At 47.5% G+C, this 19,158-nt stretch overlaps 1 protein-coding gene across 2 annotated transcripts; it reads left to right on the forward strand.

Annotated features, from left to right (window-relative positions):
- The first annotated feature begins 285 nt into the window (after positions 1 to 285).
- On the forward strand, positions 286 to 19,153 carry LUC7L (LUC7 like). Of its 2 annotated transcripts, XM_064390816.1 has the most exons (11): positions 286 to 477; positions 2,151 to 2,245; positions 7,017 to 7,115; positions 7,803 to 7,913; positions 8,527 to 8,670; positions 9,063 to 9,239; positions 9,928 to 10,016; positions 14,377 to 14,406; positions 15,309 to 15,473; positions 16,497 to 16,558; positions 17,765 to 17,979. In XM_064390816.1, the coding sequence occupies exons 1-10, from the start codon at positions 417 to 419 to the stop codon at positions 16,522 to 16,524; spliced, it is 999 nt and encodes a 332-aa protein (XP_064246886.1). In that variant the 5' UTR covers positions 286 to 416; the 3' UTR covers positions 16,525 to 16,558; positions 17,765 to 17,979. The 2 variants fall into 2 exon arrangements, with proteins under 2 accessions (XP_064246886.1, XP_064246885.1); XM_064390815.1 differs by lacking the exon at positions 16,497 to 16,558 and having other exon boundaries at positions 17,765 to 19,153.
- The last annotated feature ends 5 nt before the right edge of the window (positions 19,154 to 19,158 follow it).

Raw genomic sequence — 19,158 nt, forward strand, 5'->3', positions numbered from 1 at the left:
CGGTGCTCCCGCCCGCCCCTCCGCCCAGCCACGCCCCGATGACGTCACCGATCCATCACGGGCCACGCCCCTCAGGACCGCCACGCCCCACTGATATCACCGCCCCTTCACTTTGACCACGCCCCTCAGGACAGCCACGCCCACCTGACATTACCGCCCTTTCGCCCAACCACGCCCCTCTGACATCCCCGAGACGTCATTCAGACCACGCCCACCAAGCTCGCCTCCTCCAGCCCCGCCCCTCGGAGCCCGCCCCCTGGCGGACTACCCTTCCCGTCATGCAGCGCGGCGCAGGGCGGGGCCGCTTCCGCTCAGCGCTCGCCGCGCGTCGCCGCTGCCGAGGCCGCTGAGCCGCCGCCGCCCCAGGCCCCAGTCCCGGTCCCGGTCGGAGCCGCCGCCTCCGGACCGGCCCCGCCATGTCGGCCCAGGCACAGATGCGGGCCCTGCTGGACCAGCTCATGGGCACGGCCCGGGACGGTGAGTAGGGGCGGGCGGGGCCTGCAGGAAACGCCGCGGCCTGGCGGCCGCCTCACCGCGCGAGGCCCGGCCCGGCCCGGCCCGGCCCGGCCGCCGCTCCGGACCTGCGGCGCGATCCGCCCCGCCCGCCCGGCTCCAGGCTGGGCGCGGCGCAGCGGGCCCGGGGCTGTCCCGCCCCGCCGCTCCGGGCCGGCTGCGCGGCCAGGCCCGGCCGGCTCCGTGCCCGCACCTCCGGAGGCGCGTAGGTAGGTGTGCCCGCAGCGCCGGGTGCTGTCCGACACGAGAAATGTGACAGCCCCTGCAAAATAGGGCCCCGCTGCGGTTTGTGTCTCCCTTCTGCGACTCGCTGGGTACTTAAATTCCCTTTGGCACGTTAGCAGGGCTGTCCAGGCACTTTGCACTTTGTTTCGTAAGTGAATAAGTGCTTTTCTTTCTCTGTGTATTGAGTTGCTATTGAATTGCTTCCCATATTTTTATTTCATACAAACTGAACAATTGTGGCCCCTCTATTTTATTTATAAAGGTTCAGTGTATCTTTGCCTGCCTACATCAATCTGCAAGGGAGTTGCAGAAAAGCCTCATGTTCATCGAGCCGTGAGTCACAACCAATTTTTAAAGCTGTTATAACAAAAAACAAAGTGTTTGCTTTTTTTCACAAGTAACTTTAAAAGTGTAGCTTAGAAAGAAAAAAAAAAAAACCTTAAAAAAATTTCAGTAGACACAACATTATTCCTGGATGCTTGTGAATCCTAAACTATATTCATACTTTAGTATTACACATACCTGTGTCATATGCACAGATGAGCTTTAAAATTGTCACATACCATTGCCACTTTGCCTTTACTTTTATGTATCATTCCCCTGACTTCCTTACTGCAGGTGTGGGCAAGAAAGCTTTTCCTTTAAAACTTTTCAACAATGGGCATAAAATTCTGCAGCTGAGGTCTTGAAGAATGCAGATGGGTATAGTATGTGTTGGAGCTCGCAGTGTGTATTGACTAACTTTGTTTCTTTTTTTATTATTTCTTTTGTTGCTTTTCTGATATTGTCTCGTTTTAAGTGGCTCCTGAGTGTAAAATGTCCTCTGAGGGTGGGCTGTGGGTGGGGAGCACGCGGTGTGTTCCAGGCCAGGACCTGCCAGCTCCTCCCTTGCAGGCCTGGGAGAGCACACCCTGCATAGCTGGGTTCCAAACCAAAGCACTGGTGGCTCAGTTACCACCTGAGCAAAGAGCAGTTGCCTGTAAATTTTGCCCAGCACAGCCCTGTTTGTGTGGGGTTTGGTATCTCCTGCCCCTTCTTCACAGTAAGAAAAAGAAAGGGTGGAAAAAATAAACAGGTTTTGGCTGGGAGCCAGCCTGTCTCTCTCCTTTTCTCCTCTGGCTGTGCTGCTTCTTTATGTGGATGACAGGCCCTGGACATTGCTTGGCTCGCCAGCACTGTGTTTAACATGGTGTCCTGGATGAATAAATGCTAAAATAGTGTTTGTTGCCAATTATTAGTGTTCCAGAATATCCTGTTACCCTCTAAGCTTTTTTTTTTTTTTTTTTGAGTAATTTTGGGGAGCAGGAGCACCAAATATTTTAATCTGCATATTGAGCTGAAATGTTCATGCTGATGCCTGCGTTCTCCTGGTGTTCTAATGTCTCCTTGTTTAAACCACACATGAATTTCAGGAGATGAAACCAGACAAAGGGTGAAGTTCACAGACGATCGTGTGTGCAAGAGCCACCTGCTGGATTGCTGTCCCCACGATATCCTGGCTGGAACAGTAAGTGTGTCCTCTGGAATTGTCTCTGCAGGGTGGGTGGCTTCTAGGAGAGGCCAGGCTTTCTGTGCTCAGGGAGCTCTCACAATCCTAATTCCATTTCCTGTGACATCTGTATGGAACTGCTCTCACTTCTCAAAAAAAAACCCAAACAAACAAAAAAACAAACGAGGAGCTCTCACAATTCACCTGAAATGCTTTTTCTTTCACAATCCTGTGAGAAGTTGCAAAATTCTTTCTGTTCTAGCAGTTTGAGCTAGTCAGAGCTTGCACCAAGCCTGTAGCTAGGCTGCTGCCCTGGGTCACTGCTGCATCTTCAGGTTAGCAAGTGTTTCCTTAGCAGCTGCACTAATCCTTGGAGATTTTCAGTCTCCTTTCCCCAGCCCTGATGGAAGAGCAGCTTTTCTGTTGATTCTGTGGTGATGATGGCAGGTCACAGCTCTGGCTGAGTGTTGGCTGTTTGAGCTGCTGGGTTGTTTGTGTCACTCTGCCCCACTGGTTTCAGAGTTGTCTCAGCTCCTTTGCTGCTCCCTGTGGCAACAGAGCTGGCCAGTGTTCAAAGGTTTGCCTCATGTGCTACCTCTGAGAGCAGAAGGTGGTGTGAGCTCTTGTGAAGGAAGTGTTCATTTGAGGCTCCCAGATGAAAGCTGCAGCCTGACTTTGGAAAGAAAACTGTCTTTTGTCACCATCGCTGTGCAGGATGGAGGTGGTTATGGATGTTTGAAATCCATCCTTGTCCTTGCTGTTTGCATGAAATACTGTGTACCATTAACCAGATTGCTGAAAGATGCTGGTTATTTCTAGCCCTTCCTGCTGCTGCCTGGGGGCTGGCTGGACACAGTGGGTGTCCAGCAAGGGGAGGGCTGGTGCTGCTGCCCCTGCTTGTGCCACTGCCATAGCAGCACTGTGGCAGCACTGCTGGAAGAAGCTGTAGCAAAAGCTGCCTCTGCTCTGAGCACTTCAGCTTCTCAGTGGCTGCCTTTGCAGATTAAGATGGGAAAAGCTGAATACCAATCTCTGTACCTCTATTTTTAAAAATTCATTTGAAGCTCAGATGTATTTTGCAGTGATTGTTCCGTAAGCTGCCATATGACTTCACCTCCATTTCAGATTTTTAAACTTCCATCCTTTGTATAATCACTGTGGTCAGGGTAGGTTTTTTGGCATGAGAATCTACAACAGTTTCTTGGGGCCCAAAGGGTGTTTTGAAGATGAAGGCTGCCTTCTACCTCTTCTGGCAGGTTTTCAAAAGAGGGTAAATGGTGAGTTTAAGGGTTAGGTCAGCATAAGTGGTGTGTGTGAGCTGGTGCCAAAGCGTGGAGGAAGTCTGAAGTGTTTCAGGTGGGTTGTGAGTCTCCTGGGGCAGAGAAGCACCTTGAGGAATTTGTTTCTTCTGCTTCTGTTGTTATTTGTCTTGGTTGAGGTGTCCTTTCCCTCTCACTGTGGAATTTGTGCTCAGAAGCTGCAGGAGCAGGAAGAAAGACTCACATGATTGTGTGGTGGCCGTGGAGTGGGTGTGGAGCTCTACACCTCTGTCAGCAGGTTACTGGAGGCCAGAGCAAGTGTTGGTGCTGCAGATCTGTGTTGAAAGAACATGTGATGTCCAGAACAGGAAGAGCATTTCAGCTGTCACTGCTGCCAGTACAGAGTGAAACTTAGCTGGAATGTGCAGTCCTCCCTCGTGATCTCAGGCAGCTTCACTGGCACTTTACAGGGCTCTGCTGAGGAAGAGCTGTATGGGTGAAACTGTCTGAGCTAGGTGGGGTATAATACAACTCTGGGTGTATGACTGCAGAAATCAGGACCTTGGACCTCTTGGAAACTTCCAACAGATGCTCCAAGCCTTCTGGCCCTTGCTGGGTTGTGTCCTCCCCTAAGGCATTGTTACTGCTGCATCCTTCGTGTGTGCAGATATTCCTCAGTGGGAAGCTGATCCCTTGGGGAGCTGTGCTCAGTGAAATGTGGTGGAGTCCCACTCACTGACCTTCAGGTGCTGAGTAAGAAAAGGAGTTCAGACTGTAAGCAAAGCTCTGGAACATTCCTGAGGACTGCAGGAGTCCTGTTGATGTTTGCTTTGTTTAGGTGCATGAGTGTTCCTGATTGTAAGAGTTGTCATTTTAAGTTGGTTTGTTCCTGTGATTATTCTCTTTTTGGCCTCAGAGACTTGTCTAAACTTGCCACTAAATAACCTACAGTGGTTCTCTTTGGTCTCTGTGGGTAAGGAGGAACATTTTGGGAGAGCAGGCGTTGGTTAGTGAGCCCATGGGCTGTTACCTTGTAACCCACATCATTTGTGGTGAGTGCTGAGTTCTCTCTGCAGCTCATGGTAAGCAGATTTCTGTCAGTGAAAGTATTGTAGCACATTGAGAGATGGCATCAGCTGGCAATTCTCCTGAATTTCAGCTCCACTGAGAGGTGGACAGATGAGCCTCAAAGCTGCCCAGATTGAACATTCCTTGGAAATTACATCCAGAGAATTATTGTGTCCCCTACTGGGGAATATCAGTTGAAATCTGTAGGTTCTAGAATTGTTTTTTGTGGATTGAGAGGGAGTCTGTGCTTTCCTTTTCCACTTGGATGAAACTCTGCATCTCTGATCACTGTTAAAGCATCTTTGTGGAAATTTCATTTTGTGGTGAGTTGCCAGTTCAGTGGAGATCATAAGAGATCCCTCAGAATGTGGATTTCTCAGCAAATGTGAGCAGGACTAATTATCAGCGACATCTAAATGTTTTCAGTCTTGGTGTATGTGGAGTTAAATGTTTGCTCAGGCTCTGCTGGTTGCCTGTTTCACATACCTGTGTTATGAACCAGCCAGTGTTGACTGGAGCAGGTCGTGATCTCTGTGGAAAGGGTGAGTGTTCTGTGACAGCCCCCCTTGCCATGAGAGGAGGCTTTGAGGCAGAAGGGCTGGTGGTCCTCCCCCAAGTGAGCAATACCTGTGGAAGTCTCCTTGCACATCTCAAAGGACATGGAGGAAGATTTGAGGTTTATATAAGCTAGTGAGAACTGAATGTTCTTCCCTCAGGCAGGTCAAGGGATTTGTTGCCTGTTAACAAGCAGGGAAAGGAATAGGGAGCTTTGGAACAAGCATTGTTGGCTGTTCTGAAGTGGTGAGAGCCCCTTCTCTGAAGTGGGGTTATTGGCTCAGCTTGCAGGAAGAGCTCAGTTAAGAATATTTATGATGTGTGACAATCACATCCAATACCATTATTTCCTCCCTATCTTGGAAAGTGATCTCAGTAGAATGACCAGAGGAATGAAAGATGTGTCACATCATAGAAAGTTATTTTTGTGGTAAAATAACAGTAACATGTTAAAATAACAGTAACTCTAGCATTCTTTGAAGTGGCTTGCCTGAAGTTGAGCATCATCAAGCTCTAAAAGTACCAATGTGCTTTTTTTGTAGGCATTACATTTCTATCATTAGAGAGCTCAGCAGGAGTATTCTGGATGCAGTGTCTGTCTGTTTCTGTGGCCTGCTGCCTCTGGCCTCATGGTTCTGGTAAATCTGAGCAAAATGAGGAAGGCTAAATAGTGCCAAGTCATCTGGATTTTTTCCTTCTCTAGAAGAGAAAATTCAGTAATAGGCACCTGCTGAAAACCTGAGAATAAACTGGTAGAGTTTGCTTTAGTTGCTTTGCTTCATTCTAAACACTGCTTTCTGAGTGCATTGTTTCTTGTAAGAATCCCCAGCTTTAGTTTGTGGTGTTCCACAGGGATTCAGTTATCCCAGTTCAGCTTTCTCTGCAGTTCACTGGGTTGACACCAGTTGTGCATGTTGAGGTTTGGGCTCCTGGGGACTGATGGTGACAGTGAGAGAAGAGGATGGTGAGCTGGGCTGTTCCTTCATGCAGTGACATGTACCCTGCCATTCCTACAGTGGTTCACAATTAGGATTTTTATTATTTTGGTTTTCAAAATGTCATTTTCTTTTTCTACTCTAAGAGTAAGAGGTTCTTTGTTACAAATTGATAATGTTGAAACGCAGCTTCCATGTCTTGAGAGCATAATCAGCTTGGGTTCATGTGGCTGTTAACTGCTAGGTGGGAGAAAAAATAACAAGTTCAAATAGCAGGGAGTGCAGTGGGAGGGAAGGGCAGCTTTCTGGGAAGAGAGATGCTCTTAAGTCTCTCATTAAACGGGCTTATGCGTAGGACTTTGCTTTGCTGGGCAGGTTTTCAAATTCCAGGCTGCAGCTGGATGTGGGAAGGGTCTGGCTGTGGAATTAACAGTCTGTCTGTTGTTGCTGAGTGTGGGGTTGTGCATTTCTGCTGGCTGTAGCCCTTAATCCTTTTAAGTCCTTTTGTTGTTGATAGGAAGCATTCTGTGTGTGTCCTACAATTTGGTATGCCATATGTTACTTGGGCTCATCCTGACACAGATGTGCATTTCCAGAGGAGCTTTAAGTAGGGTGCAGGTGTGTTTTATGTTTTCCTGGGCTGTGGCTCCAGGATAGGAGACATTTGCAGTTGGTGCCTGTTGAAGAGGACCCATCTCCCTCCCAGGCATTTCTGAGGCTGTCCTGGGACTTAGAGCAGGAGTCAGACTGGACTTAAAGCATTTGGGCTGTTTTAATGTTCCCAGAACATCTACAAAATTGAGTTCTGGCAAGCATGTGGTTCTTCTGGCTGGTTCTGGTACTGAGAGGTTAAGAGAAAGCTGCTTTTCACAAAAATACTTTACTTTGTTTTGATGCAGTTGGCAAGAGACATCTGCTGCTTGTTGCTGTAATGGAGGGTTCTTATGTGGGTTCTCCTTTTCCTTCTAACAGAGAATGGACCTGGGAGAATGTACAAAGATCCATGACTTGGCTCTGCGAGCAGATTATGAGATTGCAAGTAAAGAGAGAGACCTGTTTTTTGAGCTGGATGTAAGTATGGAGAGATTTTAGTTACTTTTGGGGAAACTGCTTCTTGAAGTTACAGGGCTGAACAGTAGAACTCAGTGGCCATTTCAGCTCATCATGTTTCTTGTTACCTGTCCAGAATGTGCAGCCCCTTCCTGAATGTCAGCCTGACTGCTGACTGGAGAATGCAGAAGTAATTATGGCCTGTGACACTCCATTAGCCCAGCTAGCTGGGAGGCTCCCTGGCATTCCTGGGATCCCACACCTGCTGCTCTGCACCAGGTTCTTGTAACCTGATGCCCTGTCCCAGAAAGAGATTTAACATTAAAAACCTTCTGCTCAGTAGTTTTAACTTTTGTCAGATTTAGCTTTCATTTAATCTTTCTGTGATGGAACACATCAAGGGGAAGCACAGTTCTGTCTTTCCCTTTCATGTTATTCCAGTGCTTTTGTCTTTGTGCCTGTTGCTCCTGCATAGGAAGGAAGTTCCAGTGCAAAGCCATGTTGCTGTGTCAGAATAAAGGAACTGGGTCAGGCTTACAGGGCAGGGGTCAAATGTAACTTGTTCTGCAAAGTGTCATCTGTTTTTTTTCTGAAATCATCTGTTCTTGAGGTTGTTTGTGCATTATACAGCATTGCAGCTGTTGACTGTCAAAGCTACATCTGGCACAGAGAGCAGCTTCATTCATAATTCTTTGTCTGATCATGCAGGCCATGGATCACCTGGAATCCTTCATTGCAGAGTGTGACAGGAGAACAGAGCTGGCCAAGAAACGCCTGGCTGAGACACAGGAAGAGATCAGTGCTGAAGTGTCTGCAAAGGTATTGGTTTTGAAAGTCTTGCTGGGAGCACTGGTGCTCTGTTTCTCTGACACCAGTGATGCTGGGGAGTTAGCTTCACAGAGGATTTGGGGATTCCAGTCATGCTCCTCAAATGGCTGCTCTGGCCATTCTGGAGACAAACTTAAAAGACCACCATGGGCTCTAAAAGAGATTGCTTTAGCATGGAAATAAAGCATATTGGTTTATTCCCCATGCTCTGAAATGTTACCATAATAATTTAGAATAGTAAGTCCATCATCCCATGGTTTTTGTTTCATTTAACAAATGCTCATGGAGTTTACTTTTTGGCAACTCATCTAATTGGGCTAATGCAAGACTTTTCTGAAGCTGATTTTGTGGGCTCTGTGCTGACCTGTAAGCCAGAAATGACTGGCAGATCATGATCTCTCCACATACACTTTCTCTCTTTGCCGTATGTCTGTGACCATGTTGACATTGGTCCACCAGTCCCTTTTGCTGGGGACTTTTGGAGATTCATGGTCATCTTCCAACAATAGATTTCATTACACACTATTTCCTTTAAAAAAATGAAAAGTTGTTCTGCAAGCTTTATCACATTTTTGTCTTACTAAAAGCTAACTCTTCTCTTCAGGCAGAGAAAGTCCATGAGCTGAATGAAGATATTGGAAAACTCCTAGCTAAAGCAGAACAGCTGGGAGCTGAAGGAAATGTTGATGAGTCTCAAAAGATCCTGATGGAAGTGGAGAAAGTCCGAGCGAAAAAGAAAGAGGCAGAGGTACAGTGTTGGCTCTCCTGTGGCTTGTCACAGGAGGCTGGGCTGGGCTGGGTGGTTTCTGCCCCTGTTCCTGTGTGCCAGCACCTCCTTTTGCAGTTCCAGCCATGTGCCAGCAGGCAGTGTGGTGATGGAAAAGATTTTTAGAAACTTTTATGTGGTGCAGCAAGCTGACTGGGGCAGGGAGGGCTCCATCCTCTGAAATATTTGGTCACCAGTCTCTTGCAGGGGTAGACTTTTGGGTTAGCTGTGCCCACAAAGCACTTGTGTGGCACCTCCTTTGTGTGAGGGTGGGTTTTGATTCTTCAAAGCAATTCTTTGCAGGAATTTCCCTGGAGGGTTGTGTCATGTAAGGGTTCCCTGACATTTGTGTGGGTTTTCTTGCCTCCCTGTAGGAAGAATACCGAAATTCAATGCCTGCATCCAGCTTCCAGCAGCAGAAGCTGCGTGTGTGTGAAGTCTGCTCAGCATATCTGGGTCTCCATGACAACGACCGGCGTCTTGCTGACCACTTCGGAGGCAAATTACACTTGGGTTTCATTCAGATCCGTGAGAAACTGGATCAGCTGAGGGTAATCCTCTGTTTTAAACCACCTCTTTGTAATTCTGAAGACCTTGAACTCTTCTATTAAATTAATACAGAATTCTTTGCAGAGGGCTTGTAAAAGCGCAGGAATTTCTGACTGCAGAATCCCTAAAGCATCAAACAGAGCTTTGTTTAGCCTTGTCTTGGGGTCTCTTCTCTGTGTTCTGGGTAACTAAATATGTTCCCTCAGAATCAAACCAGAGCACTGCTGTAATTTATTCCTTGGAGCTTTAGTACAGTCATTCTCACTAACATGACAGAAATTTGTTACTCTGTTTTTTTTTCCACTTTGAAACCTCTCAATGAAATATTAGAACTGAAGTTTCACATGGTTCTGTCAGTGAAAAGATGTTGACTAGCTGAATCCATTAGGAATTTTCTGAAATGGTTTGTAATGGGTTGTGGTACTGGCCTTGTTTGCAAACAGAGACCTTTAGCTGAGTAAGAGTTGTGATTCCTGTGCCTTACTCACAGTGCATTGAGGTCAGTGCCTCAACTGAGAAAAATGAGAACCTCGACAGAGGTCTTAACTCAGCACATAAAATGCAGTGCAATGTTCTTTGTCTTGCTATTGGAATGGTCTTCCTGCAGATCTGACCTGTTCATGTATGGCTATAAATAATGGCTGTTACTGCATGGCTGAAATATGACGTGGATTTATTTTTTTCCCTTAGAAAACAGTGGCAGAAAAGCAAGAGAAGAGAAACCAGGATCGTTTGAGACGGAGAGAGGAGAGAGAACGAGAGGAGAGGATGGGCAGACGGTGAGTGGGGCCTGGGAACTGCCCTGTGAAGTCTAGAAGTATCTGATTCCTTGTACATGAGCACTGCAGGAGTTCAGCATCTGCTTCTGGAGTTGGATGTGCTCCAGATGCTGTGTGAGCATCCTGGGATTCAGTTAAAAATGAAAACAATGCACAAATCCTCCACTCCTCCACCTTAGAGTGATTGTACATGTATTTTAACCTCCACTGTGTGTCTGAAAGGTGCAAGTTCCCTGTAGTCTTCAGGCTTATATTGGTCTAATCCCTGTCTTAGGGAATCTGAATCTGGATAAAATACCCTCATCCAGAGCACCTGAGTGGGAAAGTTTAAGATGAGTGAGGACTAGGCTTGCTCAAAAGGCAGTAGGCATGCAGAAATTCCTTGGACAGCTCTCCTCACTGCTTGGAGGCTTGGAGGTGACAACATCATGTGCCAAACAATTGACTGCATGTAACTTTCCTGCAATAAGTGAGGCGTTTTGGCAAGCATCTCCTAAGGAAGCTGAGGGATCCCAAGGAGTGGCTGCTTCTGGTGGTTGTGGCTGTGTGTGTCACCTTCTGCTCAGATGTCTGTCATTCCTGAGCAGTGGGAGGGGCTGGAACACTGATTTCCTCAGGACTAGCTCTTCTGCATCTTGCCACCTGAACTGGAAAAACAATTTCTTCTGTACTTAAACTGAAGTGGCAACCTGTGTGTAAACACTCAGTTAGGCAGCCTGGGGTGGGGAGGGTGGTTATTTGCAGGGGTCAGGCAGAGGAAGTGGCTGGGCAGGAATGCTCTTCTGATTGTCACAGCATCTCCCTGGTTACCTTGTGGGTTTCTCCTTGTGTACTTCTTGCATCAAAAAGACCCCAACCTTGCTGCCTGTGCAGAGCTATTTTTGAAACTCAGAGTCAGCTGAAGAGTGACTTTGTCTGAGGAATAGGAGATTTATAACTGCAGTGTACTCCAAGATGATGCTGGCTCTGGCTGTACATTGCTGGAATTGCTGACAAATACCAGCATGAAGCAGCATGGTGATTTTAGTGCCTTACGAAGATGGGAGCCCCAAACTGTTACTCATTACCCACATTATTTTATGCATGTTATGCATAGCTCCAGTTAGGGTGTTTAATTTGGGTTTTCTCTGGGGATTGCCTGGTGTGATATAAAGGAGCAGATCATGCTACAGCTTTCTGTGGAACTGTAGCACTTTGTGGAGAGCCTCACAACTTTGTTACCCATGCAGCTGTAATGCAGTTGACTTGGGGAGCTGCAGGATCTGGAAGTAGCTTTTCAGTGCAGGAGTTAATCAAAAGGGACTGCTGTTGCTGCTGCTGCTGTGGTCAGAGATGTGGAAGTGAAATGGGAAGTGTCTTCTCATGCAGCTGCTTCATGGCAGACCCACAGCAGGACCCTGCCTAACATGGACTCAGTTTGTCTCCATGGTGCCTCCTCTTCCTGGAGGTCATTTCTCTGTAAAAATTGCTCAGCAGAGTTGTTCAGGAAGAACCCTCTGGATCTCCTTGTTGATCCACATCTCAAAATGCTGGTTTTCTTCCTCCTGTGGTGTGCTGTGGTTTTGTTTTAGTGTCCTTTAAAATAGCTCAAGTGCTAATTCTTGAGAGCTAAAGAGCCTTTAATGTTCACAGGTAGTCCATATGTGGATGCATGTGATGAGGGGGCTTGAAAGCTGCTTTTTAATATTTATTTAAGGCTTAAAATAGGAAAGCTTTAAGAATTGCATGAAGCTGGCCTAAAGTCTGAGTTCTTGTTGTTTCCATATGTGACAGTACTTAGAGGCTGTGGCTGGCCTTTGCTCTGGCTCTGTGCAGAGGCACCTGTGTGCTCCACAGGAAAACTTGTTATGAAGGAGTCAGGAGTGCCATACACAAGAGATCCAATCAGTTGCCCCTCCAAAATGAGAACTTGACCTGAGGGAGGACAGTGGAGACACTCAGTGTCAGAACTGAGGTTAGAGTCCAGATTTCTTGGTCACTTATCTGCTGGGAGCTGTGCACACCATGCTCACAGAGGCATTTTTCCATCAAAAACTAATTGGTGATGTCTGCCACCTCCCAGCCAGCCTCTCTTATCCAGAGCTTGGTACTTTAAGGACCCACAGGAACATGTTTCCTTCAGAACTCTTCTTGTCACATCCCATACAGCACCTTCATGGTGTTACTTCAGTAAGAGAATGCCTTGAGTTCAGGGGTCTGGTGACTGACAGGCACTGTGGCATCCCTGCAAACCTGTGCCTTCCCTTGTGAAACTCTACCTCTCACAGCTGTAATTAATTTGTCATTAAACTGTGACTCCACATAGGAATGAGTGCACTGGATTCTACCCCAGTGGTAATAAACACAAGTCTTGTGTGATGGTGCTGGTGGTGTTGGCTATCCAGTAATCTCTTAAGACTGGAATTCTGTGGAGAAGTGGCACGCTGGCAAGTGCAGACCTCAGTGTTTTCTTCCAGAGTACACCAGCAAACAAGTCTGGTGGAGGTGCCAAATGGATTTCCTTTGTGTTAAGCTGGACAAAAGACAGGTTATGAAACTCAGCAGAAAGTCTCTGTAATACAGGGACAAAAAAGAGGGAAAAATAAACAAAATAGACTTGCTCAGTCCTCTTGCTCCTGTGGAAAGCAGTCTTTGCCTCCTGCTGTACAATGATTCAGGCTAGTAAGGGCAATGGTGTTTTGTTGGATACTTCCTGAAATCTGAAGTTTGGTTCTAGGGAGTGATTATCATGTTTTTTGTGTATACCCCTGTATGCTTGGATGATAGGCATGGAAGGGCAGGCAGGCTTTTCAGGGGATATGGAAGGGCTTTTGTGGATGTGTGCACTGGTGGTTCAGAATAAAATGATCAGGAGGAAAAAGAACAGTGAGAACTTGGAGTAATTACAACCACCAGAAAAATCCAGCTGCCTGCCAGGTATCTACAGGAGGTCCTGCTGCTCTGTCAGGTTCTGTTACGTGGCAGTGGAGGTGTGTGGTTACTGCCCTGCTCTCCAGGTTTATCAGCTTTTCCTTCAGCTGCTCATGTGTGTTGCCACAGTGCATGTTTCATTTGCAGCCTCCAAGTTCAGCTCCACTTTGTTTACAGTCTTTACCTGAATTCCTTTCTAAATTTGGGGGCTTTTAAAACTTTCTGCCATTTCACTGAAGAGCAATCCCATTTCACTAAAGAAATGTCAGTGCACATAGATTTTCTTAATCTTATCTTACCCAGGCATGGTTTTAAATAATTTTATTAAAACAGATGCTTCTCTGTTGCTTCTTAAATTCTTGTCTGTGTGTAGCTTTCATGTCAGGGTGCCAGAACAGCTCTGTGGGTGTAAATGGAATTTACTGTGGGTGAGTCTGTGTGCAGTGGGGAGCACTTACAGGAGTGAGTCTCTAAGTCACTAAACAGGGAGAGGAGCCACTTACTAATTAAAGTAAAACAAGACTGTTCAGACTGTGTGTGATGTTCAGCTGGCTCTGAAATGTGGCCACAGAGGAAGAGGGAGGGTGCAGCTTCCATGTGCAGAGGTATTTTAAGTGGTGCTGAGTAATGGTGCTGCTAAAGTTGAAAGAATTCTGCCGTTGTTATTTACAAACTGTCAAGACCTAATGCTGACAGCAGTGAGCTCAGAGTGCCACACACGAGCTCTGAAGCTTGTGGAATGTGAGAAAGGATAGCAAGGCCTGGATTATTCTTCTCAAGTGCTTTCTAAGGATTTTCAGTTTATATCTATCACTTGTCAGAGTAGTTCTTCTCTTGTGGCTTTATCTCCTCTTTTTTCCCAGTTATCTTTCCCAAAAGAGAAAAAAAATAGTGATGCAAATTTCCTTCTGATGTTTAGTAAACAAATACTAGGAGTGAGAAGGGGGTGTATTTTCTTTATTGAAACCCCTTTAGCATGCAACTGCCTCAAAGGAACCAAAATCAGAAAACTGGCAGATGTCTCTGTGATTGGAGAGTGGCACTTCTTGAAATGTTAGAGTTGATCCAGCTGGTGTTAGACTGCAGGGAGTAAAGAGTATGTAACAAATACGCACAGAAAATTAGTTGGAGAGGTTCATTGGGTTGCTTTATTAATAGTATCTGGTTTCGAGACTTTTCTGTAGTGACAGGAAGCTTAGTGTGCAGAAATTAATGTTTTCCAGTTTTTGACAAATTCTTGTTCCTAAAATTGAAAAATATGAAGCTAACAAAATTTTTTATTTGCAAGCTTTTTCTTTTTCTTTTTCTTTTTTTTTTTCTTTTTTGAGTAGTGTGTCACTTGAGGTATTGATTATTTCTGTGAAGAGCTGCCAGGGTGAATGAATGTTCTTATTGAAAACCCACTGGCTGTATCATAACTTCTCTCACTTAACTCTCCTCTCCTTTCTAGGTCTGGATCAAGAAATAGAGATCGTCGAAGGTGAGTGCCCAGTTCTGCACTTATCCCAAATGCCTGTTTGTGTTTCTCTCTAGCTACTGAGGTTTTTCCTGGGTCTCAGTGTCTGGTTTGCTCCCTGAAAGAGATGGGAAGTGCAGTGTGGGCAGCTCAGTGGTGCTGCTCAGCTTGGTGTGGCTCGTGGGGCTGTAGAGCAGGTGCTGAGTAGCCTGGCCAGGATGGGCTCTGTGTGCTCCAGTGTGAGCCCATGGATGTCCCCAAGGCCTCTTTCCATAAATACCTGATATGCTTTCATGATTGTAAGGTCTGAAGTATCTGTTGTATATATAATACCTCAGATGTGAAAATACAGAGATTTGAGATTAAAACCCCCCACAGCTCTGGAAAGAGCTTGCCTTAATGCTATGGCAACATTCTCTGTGATAATGGACCTGGAGATCTCCCTGCCTACTGATTTCCTATGGCATCTTTCTTATTTTTAGAGCAGGGTGAAATAAATCTGCTTCTAAAGTGCAGGACTTTGACTTAAGTGGCCTGTGATATTACCATAACCCTAAGAGAATCTCCAGGAAGATTCTCTTAGGGTTATGGTAATATCACAGGCCACTTCCTTTGGCCTCTCTTCTACTTATACGGGCCTCACTTGTGAGCAATGCAGGGTTGTAAGCTCTGCTCTGGCCCTTGCCACGTGCTTACAATAATGGTGGGAGCCTTTTCTGTAAGCTTCCCAGCAAACTGCGTAACCCACCGGCGTTCTGTTGGCAGCACAAGGCCCGGGAGGAGGCAGCTGCCCGCGGTGTGGTGTGGGCAGGGATGCGGGGCCGGGGCTGGACTCTGTTGGTGCTCTGGGTGTCTGTTCCTCAGGAGAGGCTGAGGGTAGCTGGGGGTGCAGTGCGGGGCACTGAGCCCGTGTGTGTTCCCCGCAGGTCGCGCTCCCGGGAGCGGAGGCGGAGGCGCTCCAGGTCGGCCTCCCGGGAGCGGCGGAAGTCGCGCTCGCGCTCCCGGGACCGGCACCGGCGCCACCGGAGCCGCTCCCGCAGCCACAGCAGAGGCCACCGCCGGGGCTCCAGAGACAGGAGTTCCAAACACAAGTAGGTATTCCCGCCTGGAGTGCTTCTGGAAAGGGAGTCCTTGGCTCACAGTGACCTCCCTGGCCGTAGAGCGAGCAGGAGCGTGGCAGGGTTCTCCAGAGCAGCTGGGCTGGCCTGGGCCAGCTCCTGGGCCAAAGCAGGACTCCCCAGTGGCCTCACGTGAGGGCAGCCTGTACAGCAAGATCCCAGCTGAGAGGAGAGTCTAGGAGATAGAACAGATTCCCTGATTTGCATTGCTGAGCTTTGAGATGCTCCTTGGATGGGAAGCAGCACGAAGCCTCCCTGAGCTAACTGAGCTTCCCTGGGGCTGTAGAAGCCAAGTGCCTGGGAGGCAGTTTGGATGTTACACTTCTCTAGTTATTTTTTGCTTCCCAGATTCCCTCTCTTAGGGCTGGCATTGGGAAGGAGTCTATGATTTGAGATCTGGGGGGAGTCTTCTGTTAGAAGTCTGTTTGAGAGAGAGAGAATTCTTTAGGAATCAGCACTTTTTCCTCCTGAAAAAGAAATACAGGAGGAGTATACCATTCTTATGTCTCTGAGGAGAACCACTGTAGTCCAAAGAAGGGCTTAAAGTTTTTCTGAAATTCAGCAAAACAGCCTCTTTGTTAGAGGAAGAATGAGGCAAGTGTGTGTAGGAAATTAGAAAAATTGACTGGAATCACTATGTTCACTTACAACCCTGCTAAGCCCAGGAGCAAGTCTGCCTCCAGGTGCTTACTGAGGTTAGATCTGGATTTTTTTAAAGTCTCCTAGTTAATAGGGGAGTGCTTCAGCACTGTCACCTGATAAGGCACCAGCACTCAAGTACAAATCTAGAAACAAAACTGTTGTTGTGTGTCTTGTGTCAGTTTAGCTAAGGGGTAGGAACAGCTTTTCTTTTAAAGATACCTGGTGAAGGGGAGGGAAATAATGGTCTGAAAAATAAGTCTTAATAATTGAGGGGGGGTGTAAATACTGTTAATTCTCCAATGGCTGAGATACTAAAGTGCTTTTTTAAATCTGTCTTGAACATGAAAAATAAAGAAAAGAAGTTTGGACAATTAGGAAGTGAGGAAGATCCTGTAATAACTATTACTAAAGAGCAGGTAAGGGATTACTTCGGACCCCTGAACACATCCAAACCAGCCCATTGAGATTGCAGGGGATTGGCCAGCTGACACACCTGCACAAAGCTGCTGAGAGCTGGGGACAGGCCAGGATCAGTGTCAGAAAACATAACAGAAACAAGAGAACAAACAGCAAAACCCTGCTTCCTGAAAGAGAGTTAATGAAATCTGCTCTCAGGTTCTGCTGGGCTGAGGTGTCACTTGCTGAAATGGAATGTCACAGGATCTGGAGAGCTCAGGGTAGGAGGTCTGCAGGCAGCAGGCATTGTTGTGGAAAAGGTAGAGAGGTGATGTCATCAGACAGCCTGATGTTAAATGACACAGTTTAATGAAAATGAAATGGCTGGTGGGTTTTGATGTATCGATTTTGCAGTATTTTCAAGCCTTAAAATCAACAAGAATGAAAGTAGAACCTCTAAGGTACCTCCTGTTGTGACTGTAAAAAACCCTGTGTGCTGAGCCTTGAAGTAAAATGTAGGAGCCTCTGCTGAGCTCCCTCAGGGTCAGCTCCTTTTGAATCCTGCTATTCCCTAAGCTGGCAGGAATCACACAAGAAACAGCCTTTCAGATTAGACCTAATGTGAAGCCTCCTGTTTAATTCTGCGTGGGCTGACACGGGAACTGCTGCTGAAAATCTGTGGCTGTGAAAAGATGTGCATGTGCTGTGGGCTGTGAATATAAACCTGTATCATCCTGACTTTGAACCCAGGATGCTGCCAAAGCCAGCATTTGTCAGGATGCAAAGTGAGAAGCCCAGGGCTGAGCCAGCAAAGAATCCAGTTGGTATTTAGAGCAGTTGAGCAGAAAGCCAGTAGCTTAGGGGGTAATGAAAACCTGCTCTGGAAGCCATGAACTGAGCTGAGTCAAAGACAAGGAAAAAATTGTAGGCACTTCAGGATGGTCCAGAAAAATAATGAGGGGTACAGGGAAGACCTGAGGGAGCCCCTGTGGCAACAGCTTGAAAGGATCACTGAGAGGAAGGAGGAACAAAGGTGTGCTGTGCACAGAAACCTCGCAGAGGCCCAGAGCTGCTGTCATGGGGACCCACTGCCCGTGGCACAGCACCCAGGCACGTTCCTGTAGGGAACTTTATCCCACAGCCCTGCCAGGGAAAGGTACTGCTCGGTGGGTATTTGACAATTTTTAGTTGTGAAGCTGATAGAAATGGTTTACTTTGTACTGCAGATCTTCTAGAGATCGATCTTCAAGAGAAAAGTCCCGAGACAGAGAGAGGAAAGAGAAGAGCTCTTCTGAGAGGCGGCACGAGAGCACAAATGGCAAATCTCGTTCCAAGAGGTCAGAAGAGAGAGAAGCTGGAGAGATCTGAACTCAAACGATCTGTGTTGCACTGTAAATAGTCTGATAAACATTCTACACAAAGCCTAAATTTCCCATTTATATTTACTGAATACAACTCATCTTTTGTAGTTTGGGATTTTTATTGTTTGGCAGATAGCTGTGAGTTTGTAGAGACACAAGAGTTACGTACTGTTTAACAGGATTTTGTTTTAGTAGGAATAAATAAATCTGGATGGATGGTTTTCAGTCCAGGCCAGTGTGGACACCCCGTGTTTGTCCCGACGCAGCGAGCGCAGCGGTCGGGGTCACGCTGTGCCTGGAGCCCTGAGCTGCCCTGACCTTTGTAACGCTTCAGCCCTTTCCAAAAACCCACCTGACCCTCTGTGAGCACACCAGTAGCACTGGTTCTCAATTATATTTTGTCCTTCTGTTTATATATGTTAAAAAAAAATCAGATTTCTTTTTTTCCTTCCTTTTAGTACTTGGCCATCTCATTTTTATGTCTCCAGCATTTGAGTTGCCTCACTTGCCCAGCTAAGGCAAAACCAGACAAAATTTGGCCCTGATCTATTCTGAAAGCTGTTTGAGGATGACCAGATGAGCTGAACCATGTTTCTAAGCTGGACTCAGGTCTGGTTTTAGTACCTTTACAGTTCAGACAGCTGAGCTGGTGTGAGCAAAGCAGTGGGAAGCCTGGCTGTGTTCTCTAGAGCAGCACAGCCACAGCTCCTCTGCCTCTTTACCGTGCAGTCAGAGCTTCCTGCGGGGCGTTCTCCCCTGCCCACCATAGCGCTGCTGCGTTTCCAAGGCCAGTCAGGCAAAGAGCCGAGGGCAGGGGCGGCTCGGAGCCCGTGCCGGTGTGTGCCCCCGGGGCAGCGGCCGTGTCCCCGCGGGAGGCCGCTGCTGCTGCCGCTCGCTGTGCCTCGGGCTGTCCCACGAGCGCGGGAGGCCTGCCCGTGCCGGCCCCGCTCCCCCTCGGTGCCAGGAGCCGGGCTGCCGCTCGTTAGCGCGGTTAATTACCGCCGCTAATGCCGCTCCCGGCCCCCCGCTCCGCTCTCTGCCTCCCCCGCCCGCGGTCCCGCCGCGGTGCTGCCCGCTGTCAGTCCCGGTGCATGCCCCCTCCCTGTCCGTTTTTACGATGAGCTCCGCGGTTTCTCGTGTTGTTTTTGTAACCTCCGTGTGGGGCGCGGGGGCGGCGGGCGCGGCTCGGGGTGCCTGTACGCGCCCGCGCTGTTCCCCGCGGTCTGAGCGCATTAAAGATCTGTGTTTGTGGCTCCCGC

Source organism: Passer domesticus, chromosome 15, assembly GCF_036417665.1.
Source record: "Passer domesticus isolate bPasDom1 chromosome 15, bPasDom1.hap1, whole genome shotgun sequence".
NCBI lineage: Eukaryota > Metazoa > Chordata > Aves > Passeriformes > Passeridae > Passer > Passer domesticus.